The sequence below is a fragment of the Lagopus muta genome, chromosome 10 (assembly GCF_023343835.1).
Source record: "Lagopus muta isolate bLagMut1 chromosome 10, bLagMut1 primary, whole genome shotgun sequence".
Lineage (NCBI taxonomy): Eukaryota > Metazoa > Chordata > Aves > Galliformes > Phasianidae > Lagopus > Lagopus muta.
The window spans coordinates 12,737,857-12,755,516 of record NC_064442.1 but is presented as its reverse complement, the minus strand read 5'-3'; the positions used below and the strand labels follow the sequence as shown (position 1 = coordinate 12,755,516).

The 17,660-nt window shown below is 43.9% G+C and overlaps 1 protein-coding gene across 1 annotated transcript; it reads left to right on the top strand.

The window, feature by feature from the left end:
- Positions 1-10,226: 10,226 nt before the first annotated feature.
- On the top strand, positions 10,227-16,474 carry MNS1 (meiosis specific nuclear structural 1). Its single transcript, XM_048956503.1, has 10 exons — positions 10,227-10,854; positions 10,929-11,051; positions 11,131-11,258; positions 11,373-11,475; positions 12,188-12,417; positions 13,121-13,337; positions 13,416-13,523; positions 13,758-14,015; positions 14,774-14,899; positions 16,359-16,474. Exons 1-10 carry the CDS (start codon positions 10,852-10,854, stop codon positions 16,455-16,457), a joined length of 1,395 nt encoding a protein of 464 aa, XP_048812460.1. The 5' UTR covers positions 10,227-10,851; the 3' UTR covers positions 16,458-16,474.
- The last annotated feature ends 1,186 nt before the right edge of the window (positions 16,475-17,660 follow it).

The following is a 17,660-nucleotide window of genomic DNA, read 5'->3' as shown; positions in this document are numbered from 1 at the left end:
GTCACCTTCAGGCAGACGTATCTGGCAGGCGTATCTGCTTCTCTTCATTGGCAGTAGTATGAGCTCAGACAGACTCAGCTGGAAATGCTGCCGTAGAGATTTGAGCTTTGCTAAGAACAGCTCACGTGTAATATCTCCACGTTGTCACAAAAGAAACTCCGTGATGAACATTTACAAAATCCTACCAAAATAAATAATCTACAAAATATGTGTTATAACTCAGTGAAAGGTCTGTGCTGCACTTTAAGCTGCTCAGGTGAACTCAAAACTTGTCTCTGATTTTTGCACTCTCTTAATCTTCCTGTTTATTCTGTGCTTCATTAAAGTCAATCTCTGCAGGACAAACTGTCACTCAGGCTGGGCCTGTCCTGCTGCTCGCAGCCTCTGGGGAGCACCCTTCATCCTGATAAATGGTCTATGAGGAGAGCACATGTCAGAGAGAAGCCCTCTGTGAAGCTAAATAGATTAGTCTCTTCCCTCTGAAGGTCTCAGTGGAATGCAGTAGGCACAATCGTTAAAGCAGGTTTAGAATACGACACTGAGTTCAGAAAGATACAGATTGGTTCTGGTAAATTTTTAAAGGGAAAACTTGCAGCACGAAGCTTTCACCACCAGAACGGACGCTGTGTTGGCCCAGAAGTTACTGAAATTGTTCTTGTTGGCTTTTTCATGGAGTTTTTGCTTCACTGGAAATCGGGGTGACCTCAGGTATTTTACAGCACTGGCTCTGTCTTTTCATCCAGTGCTTACTGAGCTGATGCTTTTGGTCTAAAGGAATTCCCTTTGGTTAGGGCAAGCTTAGCCAGACCTCAGTTGTTAGTGTCGATAGTTTTACTGTCACATCCTTTATCCTGTATTACTGAGTGGGAATGGAGAGGAAGGGCTTTCAGAGCTTTTCCCCATGTCTGTTTGTGTCCCGAGCAGCCTTTTCTCTCAGCAGAAGTTTCCATTCTTCTGCTTTTGTGATTATTCACCATTTTGCAGATGTTTGGGAATTAAAAAAAAAAAAAAAAAAATTGGTAATGGAAAAAAAACCAAGTTTCAAAATAGCATGTTGAAAACTTTCATAATGACATGATATTATTGTTTCTAAACTGGATCTTGTTTTTTGCAGCATTAATACATGTTCTGTCTGCCTGGGAATATTTGGTAGACAATAATGGCAGTGGTAGTACAAAAGCTGAAAGAGGTAACACGAGGGAAAGAGTTCTGGGAGACTCTTTTAAACTCTCTTGTATTGTTGTTTATTTAAATGCAAATCTTTCAGTTAAAAAAAAAAAAGGAAAAAAAAAAAAGAAAAGAAAAAAAGGAAAGAAATGTCCAAAATCTGATAAATATTCAGTAGCCTTGGTGGATTCATGAATGTGAAACTGCAGTTATGGAAACTGTGAGTCAGAGAGAAGTTGGCCAGGGAAACAGAACACTTTATTTTTTTTAAAGGAGGAACAGAGTGTAGCAAGCTCTCAAAATAAGCCAAGGCCCACAGTGTATCTTCACGTCCTGTAACTGTGTGCTTCAGAAGTCATCCCTTAAAAATAATCCATGTAGGAAAAAAATCCCGTTGGTTATCTTCTGGCAGACCGAAGCAGTACTGAATTCAGACAGCTATAATTAGAGCAGCCTTCTGCTTTGGAATCAGTGCATGACGAGTGGCTGTGGAGGCGCGGTGCCTTGTGTTAGCAGAGCGTTGTGAAGGCTGGGAGCAGGTCACCGTGCACAACTGCAGTCAGGAGCGTGGTGTCGAAACGTCATTCTGCTCTGAGTGCATTATTTCAGATTCAGGGAAGGTAGCCCAGCCTCGGCTGAGATGGTCAGGCTGAACACAGCCTGATGTGAATAGGCAGAAAAGCTCATCTTTCTGTCTGTTAGTTAGTGCTTGTTTGGTGTGTCTTTCACTCCCTGAGCAGTGTGAGACTGGGCTCTGCTATAGATGTGTTAATGACTTAATTCTTTACGTTTAAAATGTACTCGACGTATTTAAAAGAATCTCCCTGTTTCCAGAGTATCAGCAACAAAACTATTTCCGAAAAGAGGCCTACAGGAAAGCCTGGGTGCATTTTTACTGAAGTGTCATGAATGTCATGTTATTCCATGGCTTTATTGCTAAGCTGTTTAATTACACTACTTACACTTGGGAGACTACCAGCTAGAAAGGATTCTAAAGTTTGTTTGCATTAAATCAGCACAGCACAAACAGAACTCAGAACGCATCTTTATGACTGAGGTAGAGGTTACAGCAATCTGTGGTTTAGCATTTGCTGTGTTTTAGTATTTTTCTTTTTTCCATGTTTCCACTCTATCTCATGAGTTCGTTACACGTGCAATATAACATGAGCTTGATTAGCATTATTGGTGTTATGTCCTTTGCTTGCAAACTCTGCCTGTTTTATTACTGAATTATGTTTTTAGCAATATTACTTAGAAAAATGTCAACAGATGCCTGGGATTTTTTTTTTCTGTTCTTACTCGGCTCAGTTTAAACTACTGTTCAAATATGAGGTCAAATACAGTGCTGTAAACTCTATGTACTGCCTTAACAGTTACTTAACATTGACTGGGACTGGCCAGAAAATAGACAGAGATCTGTGCCATTTTGATACACAAAACATACTCATTTTTTGAGTACTGCTTTAGGAGAAATGAATTCTCTGCTGTAGTTGAGGGCACGGAAGGTGCATTTTCCTACATCAAGGACTGATGCTTATTTGGAATTATTTAATGTCATGCAAGAAATCCTTCTTTTTTCTTTCTCCTTTTCTGAATTAGGTAGAAAAAATAAATGTACAGTCCTTCTGGAAACAAGCACTTTGTCTAACGAGTAGGTCAGAAGAAATTGTGCTGTTCAGGTTGGTTCTTAAAAAAGGAGAAAATACTTAGAGAGTGAATCTTGCAGCCTGGGTAATAGGAATTGTGTTTGATGCAGCTGCTGGTGAGGAGTCTGATGTCAAAATGCTGTGGTACATATAAGTAGCAATCAGTAAAGATGAATTATTTAGGGGACAGCATAAAAATGGACGGGTATTAAAATAGAATCCATTCACTGTATAAGCACTAGAGAACACATATGAATTCCCAGCAAATTTACAGTGACATGTTTGAAATCTCAATTTATGTGCATGCAAACAAAGCGTGAGGAATATTTTAATGTCTAGATGCAAATAAGTTGCATATAAGTTTTGACTAAACTGTATGAACTAACTGTTAAGGATCAGGTACCTTCAGACTTCCTCAGTGTGTGAAAGCAGATGTGTGAGTGCAAATGATTTAGATGATGACTTTGTCAGATAAATAACAACATCTGGAAATGCAGTGGTGTCAGTTAGGGAGCAGCGCTTTGACTGACTGCAACCTGGAAGGTGGAGATCAGGGAGTTTAATAGCAGCAGCTCTTGGAAGGTTTTAACATGACTCCAAGGTAGAGAGCAGATCTGTAGTAGAAGTGCTGGCAAAAGCAGACAGACTGATTCAGGCAGTTCTGTCTGCTAGACACCAAATGCATTCTGAGGCTACAAGTGACCGTTTGAAAAACAATCTTGGCCAAAACCAAGCAGAGTCTCTACAGCCGAGGGGGCAAAGAGAAAGTCTCAATTAAATTGGGTTGCCTAAAATTCTTCAAGAGGAGGTGTGCATGTGCTTTCCCAGGTGCTATGGTATGATACCTTCTGCTTTTTCTGTCTGCAGAAGCCAAGTCCCAGCACTACTCTGGGATCCTGGAGAGCCCAATAAGAGTTGTCATCCCAAACCCACTGGCAGAGAAGTCATCCCACAGAGTGGAAGAAGAGGAATAATCCTTACCTGTAAATTCAGATAGGCAAGGCCTGTAAGATGTTTTGCAGCTAGGGCAAAAGCTGAGGTCAGGAACTGGGAATGCCAGAAGGAGTGCTTGGAGAGCAAGTGCCTGTGGGATGGTAAGGAAATGCTAAGTACAAAACTGAGAAGAAGGGATGATCTCTCTGAAAATACTAAAATGATCTTCTTAACCTACAGTTGCCCATGTCTGAATAGATACAAGCGTAGGAAGCTTTTAATAAATTAAAAAGGAAGAGCAGAGTTGTTTTTTTAAGGGAAAAAGTGACATGCATAAACCTGGGAGTGAGATCATGCACCTCTTTAAGCCAGTGACAAAAAAACTTTTTGACTTTAAGATGAAGGTTTTTACCCACATGTTGATGAGCAGAGAGGCTGATAAGAGCAGTGGCAATTATGCACTGTGGTGGTGTGTTCTGATAGAACAGTGATGTCCTTTGAGAGGTGGCGATGAAGCCATTCAGTGCAGTACAGGTATAGACATTCTCATTTTTGGGATGTTCCTGCTGTGTGACAATGACAAACATCGTTGCAGGGTACAGCAGGGCAGTAAGATAAAATAGCTTTCTGGATGCTACACAGCACAGACAAAACCAGAATTTAGGCACACCTAATCCTCAGTCTGTGTCCAATTCTACTAATTGCTCCAAGTCTCCGTGCTGTTGTCACATACAAAGGTAATTACATGTTTGAAGCTTCCCTGCTAGCTGCTTGTGGAGCTGTTCAAGAGCCCATAGGTGAGGGGCGAGCGAGACTGTGAGTCTCTCATTGTTACGAGAAACAGGGTGAGCAAATGCCATGTGCAGAATTAGTGCTCTGATTAGCAGAAGAAAGAACTCAGTGCTACTGTTTAAAGTGAAATTGACAAATTGGGGGATTATTAATCCACAGAATGTAAGAAAATTGCTGTGGGTGTTCAGGCCCTCCAGTGTTTGGAGTCTATTCCTTTCAGGTACAGTTGGATTTCGTGACTGTAGTGTGCAGATAGTATTAAAATCCATTTGTGCCAACTGTTTGAAATACAGCCTGTTGTGAGTGCAGTGTTAAGCATTGTGGGAGCTGGGAACATTATGAGAGAAACAAAATGTTGGTATGGCCATTTAGCCCTTGTTTGAGACGCTGAACTACACAAGCAGAAGGACATAAAAAGGAAAAAAAAAGCCCTGAAAATCTGGATAGGTGGAAGTTCTAGCAAATCACTCATTACTTAATGGTATCATTTGCCTCAAAGACAAAAGCATCCTGTGTCTTCGTTCTGCTGCTGGAGTTTAAATTCGGAATATTCATGTTCCTTGCTGTTTCCTTTCCTCCAACACAATTAAAACATCTCCTGCCCTATAGTCAGCAATAAAAGAAGCACGTTGATACTGCTTTCAAATGTATGTATTATCTAGAAGGCAAGCCTATGCAAAATGTTTCCCAAAAGAACTTGGTTAAAATTTCAGAAGAATAGATGGATGTGAGGTGGGAATTTCTAGTGTGCCCAGTAATAACAGAAAAGTAAAAACTATGTCTGTTTTAGCCACATATCCCTAAAGAAGAAGGAAAAGAAACAGTGTAGAAAAAGTTATATACCATTAAAGCATTTAATGCAGATTGCCATAAGGCAGGATAACAACACTTGAATGTTATGAACTGCAGAAACTCTATAAACACATTATATTTTAAGTGCTTAATCTGTTTTACAAACTATGTACATTATTCTGCTAAATAAGATGAATTGGGATTCAAGAAGCAGCACATCCTGACAAATGTCCTCCTAAAGGCATCCATTAATATAAATCAACAGTAGCAATTTTGTTTGATCATTTATTTGCAAGAATCATTAAGGTTTAATTAGCATAATTATTCCCTGTGGGACTGCATGTCACATAAATGACGAATGGCATTATCAATATTTAAAAGATAAGTATGTAATGTTCAGAGTACTTAAACAGTACTCTGCAGGTGGTGTCCAGCTGCAGCAAATTAGGTTAAGTTTGATTTCTAAATTGTAGAAATGTAATTCCAGATGAACTGTTCATTTCAAAAAGTACCAAGCCTGTGTACTGCACAGAGCATCAGCACACGACCAACTCTGTGTGGAGTTCCTGCAGGGTGTGCGCATCATCTTCTGATTTCAGGTGAGCAGCTCGCCTTACCTGATGTATCAGGTGAGATGCATTGATGTAGGGAAGTAAGGGAAGGATGAGAGCTCAGCTGTGGGGTGGGAAAGTGAGCAAACTTTTGGTGCTGGGGAGCCCCACTTCTGGTGACACATGCAGTGGAGGAGGAGGGTGCGAGGTGGGGAGCCTCATGCTGAGCTGCCACTGCCCAGTCAACGGGTGAACTGTATTTCTTTTACCACCAACTTGCTGTTTTACCAGCAGTGAAATGTGTCATTAACCACTGTGTGCTCTTCTTTTCTCTGAAGGGCTCTGAATAAAACATGAGGGAATGCACTGAGCTGCCCCAGGACCCACAGATGTCCCTGCACAGGGCTGGGAAAGCAGAGCTTCCAGCAGCCCAGGGCTTGTGGCACTGGTAAGGCTGACTGCAGGGCCAGGCGCCAGTGTGAGAGATCAGAATCAGTCTCACGTTGCTCTCAGCCCTTTCTGGGATTGACATTTCTGTTTATTGCCCTTCAGTTGTCCTCCCCATTAGTTCAGCCATGTTGTGGCTTAGGTTTGTAGTTACGGATTAGTTTGTTAAATTCTCTGTTAGACGCTGAAGTTGGAACATGACATCTTTCTTATTTTTTTCCCTCTCTGCTGAATTCCTCTTTCGAGTCCCTCACCTATTGAATTACCCACAAATGTTAAAATGAACTCTTTGGAGTTACTGTGTTTGATGGCACTGTGCAGGAAGGAGAGAGGTACCGCTTTCTTCTAAGCTCTTCTCTTGCTGTTGTCTCTGCACTCCAGTTAAGATACACACAGACACCTGGGTTTGGTGCTTCCAATGAAGTGGGCAGTGCAGGGTGTTGGTGCCATCCCACCTTTTTACTGGGTGCACCATTTACTATGGGGGCTACTATAAGGAAGAAGAATAAATAAATCAGAGTTCACATTGAAAAATCTGAATGAACTACATAAAGGCTTCTGGATGAGGTTTTATGTGCCCAGCTTCCACACCCATCAACATGTAGATCCTTGGCTGGATGTCAGCGTTAATTTGCATCAGAAGGAGCTCACTTCTTTTGCTTGAATCACAGAATCCCAGAGCTGAACTTAGGATCTCAACTCATTTTCAGTTTAACTGGGGGGACAAGAGTTTGTGAGTGCATAAAGCCCTTGCTGCGCAGAGCAGAAGTGCCATTACAGAAGTAGTCATACGAAATCCTGTATATGTGTTCTGCATCAGACATTTGCTTAAAAAAAGAGAGTGATTACAGGTGAAGCAGAAAGCCTGGTGATCGTAGTTTGTATATTCCCCTGTGTTTGCTGGTTGGATTAAAAAGAGCATGGTGGACATGGTGCTCTAATTATTTTTTAATCATCGTATGCTAGCAAAGTTGTGCCAAATGCAGAGGAAAATGCCCTGCTCCATAACCCGTGCAGATCCAGCAGCCCATCAGCCAGCTGGCAGGGAGCTCGGAGTGTGCTGTGTGCTGTAAGAGCTCATTTCCCAGCTCACTGAATGGAACACATTCCTGTTGGATGGTGTACGAAACCTGGCTGGTGGGGGGGGTGTCGTCATTGTCTTTTTTCAGGATATCTGTAAGAAGGAATTGAACTGCAGTACAGATTAAAATACGAAGGAACTACAGAATGCAGGGCGCTTACAACATGACTAAGCAGGATAAGAGATGCAGAAAGCCACAAACTTGGTATTGGTTGGAGTAGTAATAATAGGACAGAAACACACAGGGAAGACATGAAAGAAATGGGCAGTGAGCCCAAGGGAGTGCCCACATTGAGCCTGAACAAATCCTGAGTGCTGTATCAAAGACCTGAAACCGAGTGAAGAAAAATGTCCTGATTTTCTGCTTTTGTTTCAGTGTCCAGAAGGGTTTGGTCTGCAAGGTTCAAGAAGTACCTACATTTAATGCCAATATGGAAATGAAGATTTGAAGTATTGTATAGAGGTAAGACTGTGGGGTGAAAACATGATTTTGTCAACACATAAGCTAGAAGGGATTGTCTCACCCATCTGCATGCACAGAACAGAATCAAATGAAGTTGTGCTACTCTACAGTTCCTAAATATACTCCCAGCAGAATAGCTGAGGAGTTGTGTTGGTGTTATCCTGCTCTTATAACAGTAATCATTGTGCATACAGCCAGTGAGATCCTCTGTATAAGAAATGTCAGAGTGTAGTGTCAGCGTGGAGCAGAATTCACCCGTTGTGGTCTTTGGAATGTATGTAACCCTGTCATTTTAAAAACTGTTTCCTTGGCGGAATCAGCACTCACCTTAGGTGCTTTGAGAGCTTTATAAGTCAAGAATTGATGTTAATAAGAAATAAAGAACTCTGAGTTTACCTAGAAATACATGTTACATGTAGATACAGGTTACTATAGATAAAAATTCTGATTTGTTCCATTACTGATAGGAAAATAGGTGGGGAGGTGAGAACCTCATTGTGGCCTTCCAATATTTAAAAGGAGAGTATAAACAGGAGGGGGTACATCTGCTAACGAGGGTGTATAGTGATAGGACAAGGGGGAATGGTTTTAAACTGAGACAAGGGAGCTTTAGGTTGGATATTAGGAGGAAGTTTTTCATCCAGACGGTGGTGAGGCACTGGCACAGGTTGCCCAAGGAGGCTGTGGATGCCCCATCCCTGCAAGCATTCAAGGCCAGGCTGGACGTGGCTCTGGGCAGCCTGGTCTGCTGGTTGGCAGCCCTGCACATAGCAGGGGATTGAAACTGGATGGCCATTGTGGTCCTTCTCAACCCAGGCCATTCTGTGATTCTGTGTTGGTCTTTGGATGCTGACAGCTTTAACTCTATCAGAACAGCTGAACAGAGATGGAAACCTACAGATGAGCCAGAGAAATGCTGCCCCTAAAGATGAGTTTCTGGTCATGTTTTCCTAAGGCGATCCTTTCTGGCCTGAGATGCTCCATTTATTCTCTTTGTGCTTTGCAAACTCAATGCTGTAACTAAATATTAAAACATCATCAGGAACAGCTGTACTTTTGCTGAGCGCATCTAAAGCACTGACTGTCTTCGTTCCTTGTAGTACTTTTGTTTCCAGTCCATAATCTCTTAAGTAAAAGGTAACTTCTGCCTGCTGCTGCGCTGGCACAGATTTTCCCCTCTCTTGCAGAATAATTGAAAAAAAAAAAAAATCATTATTATTTTTAGTGCTCAGATTTTCTTGACAGTGACAGCCCATTGGCTGCTAAATCTGCTGTTCCATCCATCACCCGCATCAGGGAAAGCAGGCAAGCGCTTCTCTGCGACTTACCTGGGTCTTTAGCAGATCAATACCACTGCTCAGATGTTTCAGACCCTTTCCTGTTAATTCACATTTATCTTTTCATCTGAAGAAGGTAAATTACCTCACAGTGACACTGTTATCCCCCACAGTGGATGTACTGTTGCAAAGTCAGCACGACCCACGTATCTTTTCTCAGCTGGAACGCATTTTTCACTGTCACATGGCAGGATCTGCTAAAATGCCCTGGAAAAGTAAACCTGCGAAGTGGCATCGACTTTCTCATTCAGTGACCTTACCTGCTGGGAGCTCCTGCATCACCTTCAATTTAAGCAGCTGAAGCAAAGGGAACCACCTCTGTCCCTGTAACGCTCTATTTGATCATGTTTGTCATTGGCCAAATTCTCATTCCTCAGCAGCGTTGATTTCAGCAGTGATGAGCTGATCACTGGTGGTGCTACTGGGACTGAAAACTGCAGCATTTGTTAATGCTGTGTTATCCTGAGGAAGGACTGTGCATGCTCCTGGCTGCACAAAGCCTTCCAGGCCCTGGGGGTGTTTGATGCTGTAAGAGGAAGGTATGTACAGCAGTCACTGACACTCTGGCTGCAGCCAGACTGCTGCAAGGAGAGGTGCTGTATGGAACAGCAGTTTATGGTAGTTACGCAGCTGGGACTTTTTGCTTTCCAAACTGCAGCAAAGCAGACACGTCTGTGTCTGTTATCATTAGAACAAGTTTGGCTGTAAAGGGCCTAGTGTAGCTGGTTGCAAAACAAGTCGGTTCTTACTCTGTTCTTTCAGATGTGTTGAGCAGCTCTGTCCCAGGACTGCTCTGTTCTACAGCTTAAATCTGTGCATCTTTAAGCAAGAAACATGTCGGTGCCATCAGGACAGGGAAAAGCAGGCCTGCTTCGCACACAGTGCCAGATCGCTTTGTGGGAAGGCCCTGCTAGGAGAGCAAAGCAGGTGGCTTCTGCAGGTGGGGGCGGCTCATCCACAGAGGTGACCTTGGAGGGGACAAGGGACGCACCAGTGACACCGGGCGCCTGCGCTGCCAGCAGGTGTGCGGATGGCCCAGGGGAGTGTGAGTTAGTGAGCAGGAGGGCGCTGTGCCCTGGGGGCTGAACTGCTGGGGGCACAGCGGGACACCGATCTGGTGGCCATAGACAGGTCTGGGAGATACAGGGCAAAATGACGGCGGGAGCATTAGGGCCTGGGGGAGGCGCTCGAGGACGAGATGAGACCAGCGGTTCCATTGCTTTGTTGAAGGGTAGGAGTGGGGCCAGGGCCACACGGTGGTTTCCGTGGGGTTTCTGCAGCGCTTCTCCTCCCCAGCACGCGATGGCTGCAAGGCCAGCAGGTCGCTCCTTTGTTTGCCATCCGCGCGCGCCACGTGTCTGCGGCCTGCGGGGGAGCACGGAGAGTCACGAACCGTCCCGAGGTGCGCGGGTACCAGAACTGTCTCTGCCCGTATTTCCGCTATGCGCTAGAAGCGCTTCGCGGCACGCCTCAAACGCGTGGCAAAGCTCCGCGCGGCCCGGCCCACAGCACAACTGCCGTCAGGCGGCCCCGCACCGCGCTCACAGGGCGCCGTCGCCCTCGCTGACCGGAAGTCGCCGCTCGCTTCCGCCGCCGCATTCCGCCGTCGCCGTGGCGACGCGGCGCGCGCTCTGCAGGAGGCATGGTGAGCGGGCGGGATGGCGGAGTCGGGGCCCGGCGGGACGGCCCGGCGCACCGCCGCTCTCTTGTCTCCCGCAGGCGTCCGCGTGGCACGGCGTGGGGCTGCCGCCGGCGGCGGAGGAGCGGGGCGGGCTGCTGCGGGCCGCCAGGCTGCGGGCGGCGGTGGAGCGGGAGCGGCGGCTGGAGGAGGCCGTGCGGACGGTGAGAACCGCGGGCGGGGCCGGGCGGGGCCGTGCGGAGCCGTGGGGCGAACCGGGGCGGCCGTCCTCGTTCCGCGCAGGGAGAGGAGCGGAGGCGGCAGAGGGAGCGGCGGCGGCTGCAGGAGGAGCGGCTGGCGGCGGAGCTGGCGCGGCTGAAGCACGAGAAGCTGAGCGATGAGAAGATGAGGCAGCAAGTGCGGGAGAACAGGTAGAGCCGCCCGCTGCCTCCTGCTGCTTCCCGCCCTGCGAATGCCGTTTGCCCTTAGGCACCGGGCTGCTTACAATGTGATACGCTTTATCTTCTTTTTTCCCCCTCTCTCAGTCTCGAACTTCGAGAACTCGAGCAGAAACTAAAATCTGCATATCTGAACAAAGAGCGAGCGGCGCAGATCGCTGAGAAAGAAGCCATAGAGTTTGAGAAAATGGTAATCCCACGCGTCCTGCCTGCGCTGCTTCCAAATCCTCCTCTGTGTGCAGCAGCCAGCAGCGTGCTGTGGCACAAGGCTCACCTGGCGTTGTGGTGAAGCCATGTGCAAAGCTGTGTGATGGGACACGGCGGTGATTTCACTGCTGCTTAATGTTGGTGGAGGTTAAATGGAGGCGCTGTGTTGTTGTACAGTAAGCAGTCATTGCAGCGAATCCTCGGGGACAGCGGTTGGAAATGTCACTGCTGTTAAACACGTCTGAGTAACTCTATAAAGACCTGTGGGCTTCTGTGTGCGTGTGAGGTCAGTGATCAGGCAGAAGATTTTGAGTGCATTGAAGTTTGGCACAAAATACAACTTAAGCAAATTGCTGTAAAAACATCTCTTCTGCTGAGGATGTTCTGCAAAGTCCTGCTACGTTCTAGTTTTCTCACCAACATGAGCTCATTTCACTCCTGCTGAATGCTCTGCTTGGTCCTAGCAGTACTTACAGCTGCCTTCAAGTTGCTTATATAACGGGGATTCTCTCCAAGGTTCTTCCTCCTGAGCTGAGACATTGTACATGGTGAGGCACTGAGCGTGTAGAGAGGGGAGAGAGTCTGGTTTCATCGTGCAGTGTTCCTTCCCTGTGCTGTGTAATTTTTTAAGTGGGAAGTAACAATGGGAGTAAAAAGGAATCTTTTATAGCTTTTTCTTTTATTTTCTCCTGTAGAAACGTGAGGCTGAAATAGCCCAAAAGATGAAGGAAGAGTATGAAAGGGCAGCAAAAGAAGAAAGTTTGGCAGAACTGAGGCGAAATGAGGAGAAAATAACTTATCAGCAAGAGCTGGAGAAGCAGCTTGAGGAACAGGAGCGGAAGAAGCAGGGAGTTTATGACGAGTTTCTGAAAGAGAAACTCATGATTGATGAAATCATAAGGAAGATCTATGAGGAAGATCAAAAGTTTGTAAACTTGAATTTCTATTATTTTTTAATTTCCATATAGTTCCTTATAGGATTATAGGCTTTATTTCCTTGGCTAAGGGCCATTTCAGCATATCATTCCTATTGAATAAGTATTTATTGTCCAGTTTTAGAAAAAAGAAGTTGACTTGCATGGATTTTGCTGTTTTATGAGCCAGAATATTCCACTTATTTCAGTCTGTCTTGTGTCCTTGTACCCAGACAGGAAATCAGCTTATGTTCAAGGTGCTCTCACTGCACCACAAATGACTGCCCGTCACAGATTTCCACCTTGCCTCCCATCCCTGCTTCCCCATGGTACATGTTGTGTGCTGGTCCTGTGGACACACATAGGGAAGGAGGTTTCTGAATTTAGAACAGGTTCAGAGCTTGTGAGGCACTTGGGCTGCTGGGCTTCCTTCTCTGTGTTCTGTTTGAATGGAGCGTGTATTAAACAGCAGCAGTGAATACCAGTGTGTACAGCCTGTCCTCCTGAGTAAAGGCATCAGACACAAGATTCCTTTTCAGAGGTAGTTCATTAATAAATATTTGCAATTTAGGCATCAAGTTTCCAGCTGAATGGGTAAGGACGGCCGTTTAAATCTTAGTCCAGAATATATTATTAATGGTGAGCATGTGGTCTGCTCAGCGTCACACCCCAGTGTGGTAAATAACAATACTCTCTTGTTTTTACTTTACACAGGGAAAAACAACTTAAGTTAGAGAAGATGAGAGCAACTCAGACATATATTGAAGCATTTAAAAAAGAACAGGCTGTGTGGAGGCAGAGGAAACGGGAAGAGATGGAAGAAGAAAACAGGAAAATTGTGGAGTTTGCCAACAGTCAGCGGCAAAGAGAAGAAGATTGGACGGCCAAAGTTAGAGACATGGAGGAGAAAAAGCAACAACTCCAGGCCATGGTATTAAAAATTAAAGTTGTAGAAAAACATATTGTGTATTTTTCTCTTTTACTTAGAAATCCTTCCTTCTTATAATAGATTGCCCAGAATCTAGAAAGAGAGCAACAGAAGCGTGACGAAGTGGAACGAATACGCCAGGAGCTGTATCTGGAAGAGCAACTTGAGACTGATAGAAAGAAGGAGATGGTGAGTGCTGGGAGGCAGCTGAAGCAGTACCTGTGCTGGCTGTGGGGGAGCTCACTTTCTGTGGACTCCTGCAGACATGAATATGGGTATTTTGGCACTTGTCGGTACCAGGTTTTTTATTATGTAGACAGTGACAGCCACTGTCATTTTCTTCTCTGAGAAATCAGATTGGCTGAAGATGAATTTTTTCAAACAATTTTCAGTATACAGCATCTGACTGAATTTTCTTCATAGGCAGAAATGGAGACGAGAATAAGGCAGCGCCTGGATTTAAGGCAAATGTACGAAGAGCAGTTAGCTTTGAAGAAGGTAGCGCAGCGAGCCGTGCAGGAGGAGGAAGAAGCCTTCAGACAGCAGATGCAGGCCAAGTTTGCAGAGGATGATCGTATTGAACAGATGAATGCTCAGAAACGAAGAATGAAACAGCTTGAACACAGAAAGGCTGTGGAAAAACTTATTGAAGACCGTCACAAACAATTCATTGCAGATAAAGTAAGAGAAGTTTTCAGTTTCACCCTTGGCCTGAACCAAACCATTTTAACGTGAGAAAACTCTACCCTACATCAAGGCTGTAGGGAAAGGACAGGAGAACTGCAGAGAAATGGCTGGGGAGAAGGGGTGGGAAGCACACCCTTGTGCTGGAAGAAAGGCATCTTTCTAGAGCTAAATTCCTAGAGCTTAAAAGGTTAGAGCCTGCAGATGATTGTATACCCGACATGCTCTGCAAATAGCTCTTCAAGAGCCGTGAGATCAGCGACACAAATGTTGTCCAGCTCAGCCTCCCTGATCAGCCAGCACAACTGAGGATGCATAAAAGGGGGGAACACGTATAACGTGAGCTGTAGTTCCTGCTCTGCTCATTGGCACAAGAACACGTGTCTGTTTTTCCTTTTCCTGGAGCAGAGCAGTGAAGCAGGAACAGACTCTGTTGTCTAGGGGCTGGCAAGGAACCCGAGCTTCGCTTACCAGTCTTTTAAAAAGGGCTTTTAAATAGCATAACTACAGCCCCATGTCTTGCTATTTGTCTTCTCTTTCGTCAGAGATACTTCTACTTAACATGTACTTTGGTTCTTTGATACACGTTTTTCATCCTTTTCAAATCTATTTTCTTGTGACCAGGAGTCAAAATTAAATGAAAGTTCAAAATTTACTCCACAAAAAAAAAAAAAAGCACCTCTTCAATCCTTAGTTTCTGTTGGTGGAAATAAATGTTCATGGAGCTGAAACTCAACAAAACTTGTTTATTGTAGGAGCGTGAACTTGAAGAATGGCAGTTAGAGGAGAAAAGACAAGCAAACATTCGTGCAGTTGTTGAAGAAGAGAGACAGAAACTCCTGAAAGAACATGCATCTAAATTACTGGGTTATCTTCCTAGAGTAAGTGATTGTCTGTTAAATGCTTTACATGTTTATTCTATAAGTGGTTTTTTTCTTGGCTAGTATAAGGTAAAGTTGTTAGCCATATGAATTACATGGAGTGAGTATCCTTATTGCATCAGCTCTTGTCTGCTCACCTTGGATTGGAAAGCAGATGAAAGAACACTGAGAAGCCTTGGGCTGCACTGTGGCCCTATTGAGGCCATGTGCAGAGCTTGCTGATTGCTTCCACACCTCTTTGCAGATCCAAAGCTTTTGGGATACGGAATGTAATTTTTAAAGCAGGGCTTTTCCAGCTAGAAAGGGCTCCACTATAAAACAGTTTTGACCAACTTCTTCCATTTGGGTTTTCGGAGCAGTTATCTGTGTTGTTGGCTGCCTTGTTTGTCTTCTGTTGGCATGGAAACGAGGCCTCTTCCCTGTTACAGTGCAACAAACGGCAGGGCTCACAAGAATGTCGATGCTCATTCTGTTCATCCTTGTCTTTTTAAAGGTTATAGAGATGGAAGCAACTCTAGTTACATGAATAAAGTACAATTTATAGTACATTTCATCATCATGAAGATCACCTGATGGTGCACAAATGAACAGAGAGCTGCTTTTAGGATAAAAAGATGCAATTAGAGGAGGGAGGGAGTTACTCAGATGTCTAAAGAAATTGTTTCCTGCAGTACTGAAACACATTGTAAACATAGCAAATTTTATTTTTAAGCAAATAATTACTATACTCACTTTGTACATGAATTGGTAAGACTTGGAAGTAGAGATTCAGAGAGTTAATTTCCAGTGAGGATGCAATGGAAGTGCAACACAAAAGGGCACTACTTCTGATGTAATTTCCTGCTTTGAGTTGACTGTTGTTGAACAGCTTTGGCTGTTGCAGCGTCCATGGCTCATATCTGCCCCATGGTACTGATGTCCTACTGTTCTTTCTGTGCTTTAATGAGACCTGAATAGGGTGTCACATTGCATGGGACTTCACTCAGAATGGATTGATGGCAAAGTTCTTCCTAGCTCTGAAGTCTCCAATACTACTTCAGCACACCTGAATGTGGACATGAAGCCCCAGCCAAGCCAGTGCCTCTTTTCAGTGTAGTTTCTTGATTTTTTGCTAAACCTATAGATGTGCTCTGCTGCCTCTAGTCACTTTTAATTAGAAACAGAATGCAGATAAACACTGTCTTTTGTATACTGCTTATGTGACAGTCCTTACTGATTCTCACCCCAATGTGCCTGAACAAAAAACACAGTTCTAAGTTAGCACCAAGTACAGCAGTTAGAAATTCATCCACTGAGTCTTGGTGATGCTCTTCAGAGCTATTTGTTGTTTTTGTTTTTGTTTTTGAGGTAACACAGGGTCCAAGGTATTAGCTATACAATCGTTTCCATTAAAAAAATTCAGAGATCCATAATTATCTGTTTAATTTCTTTTTATCTTCTGTGGTGCTTCTTTCTCCAGGGAATACTCAAAGGCGAAGATGATATTAACATGCTTGGAGAGGAGTTTAGGTTGGCTTATCAGAGGAGAAGAGATAATCCATCTTCTGAAGAGAGCTGAAATTTCCACTGCCTGCCCTCCTGCTTTGCCACTAGGTGTCATCTGATTGCTAATGAAAATGTCTACCTGCTGTTAACAGCAAGGAACTCGTTTTTATTCTCATAAAAATCTCCATTTTAAGACTGGAGCTCTGAACTGAAGAACGGCTCATCTTATTTAAATGCACTTAAATTTTTCAGGAATAAACTGCTACAGATTTCTCAATAATCTATCAGCTAAATACAACTGAGTTAGTGATGAAGCACTGTTTGAAAATGTTTTCTTCAGCCCACTGCAGAAACCTGAAGTAGTGCAAGTTCAGATGGGTGTCACATAACAGACAATATGATTATCTTAATGCACTGTTTCTGTTTGTAAGTTAACAAAGTATCTACATTTGCATTGTACTGTTAAATAACTAATCTAAAGGTAGGTAATACAAATCACTAATGGTAGATCACAATTACTTTTTCCACTGCTAGCTCACGTGATTGTGCTAGTAAAATCTGAGATGTAATTCTCATTTTGAGATCAGAGTCATAGAATCATAGAATTGCTCAAGTTGGAAAAGACCTTAAAGATCATCAGTCCAGCCATAACCTAACCATGCTACCCCAAACTCTAACAACCCTCTGCTAAATCAGGTCCCTGAGCACCACATCCAAATGGTTTTTAAGCACATCCAGGGATGGTGACTCAATCACCTCCCTGGGGAGCCTATTCCAGTGCTTCACAACCCTATCTGTATAGAAGTTTTCCTTGATATCCAACCTAAACTTACCCTGGTGCAACTGGAGGCCATTTCCCATCATCCTGTCACCAGTGAGAAGAGACCAGCCCCGCTCTCATTATAAGCACCTTGCAGAGTCATTGCTAATAGCCTCACTTCAAACAAACTTTGTGTGTCACTGTTCTACTAAATCACTCTCAGGAATCCACTGAAAGAGCTGAGGTTTAACAAAGCTTCATTAACCATCACGGGCTTTTATTACTCTTGTTCATTAGTGTACATCATACGCATGGCTCATCTACACCCACATTTTTATTTAATACTCGGTTATAATGATGAGATGATAAACTTTTTCAGGAGATAATGCATGTAGAGCACCTGTGATATGGAGCCATTGCTGCTGACTGTATCCATTACCAGTATCTAATGACCACAGAAATATATAAATATTTATATTTATTTTTTTTACCTTGACTAAATAAAATAGGAACTTT

Excerpts from the sequence above, each read along its gene's own strand:
- MNS1 (XM_048956503.1), top strand. Across the intron at positions 11,259-11,372 it reads CAGCAAGTGCGGGAGAACAG|TCTCGAACTTCGAGAACTCG; the intron begins GTAGAGCCGCCC and ends CCCCTCTCTCAG. Across the intron at positions 14,900-16,358 it reads TACTGGGTTATCTTCCTAGA|GGAATACTCAAAGGCGAAGA; the intron begins GTAAGTGATTGT and ends TTCTTTCTCCAG.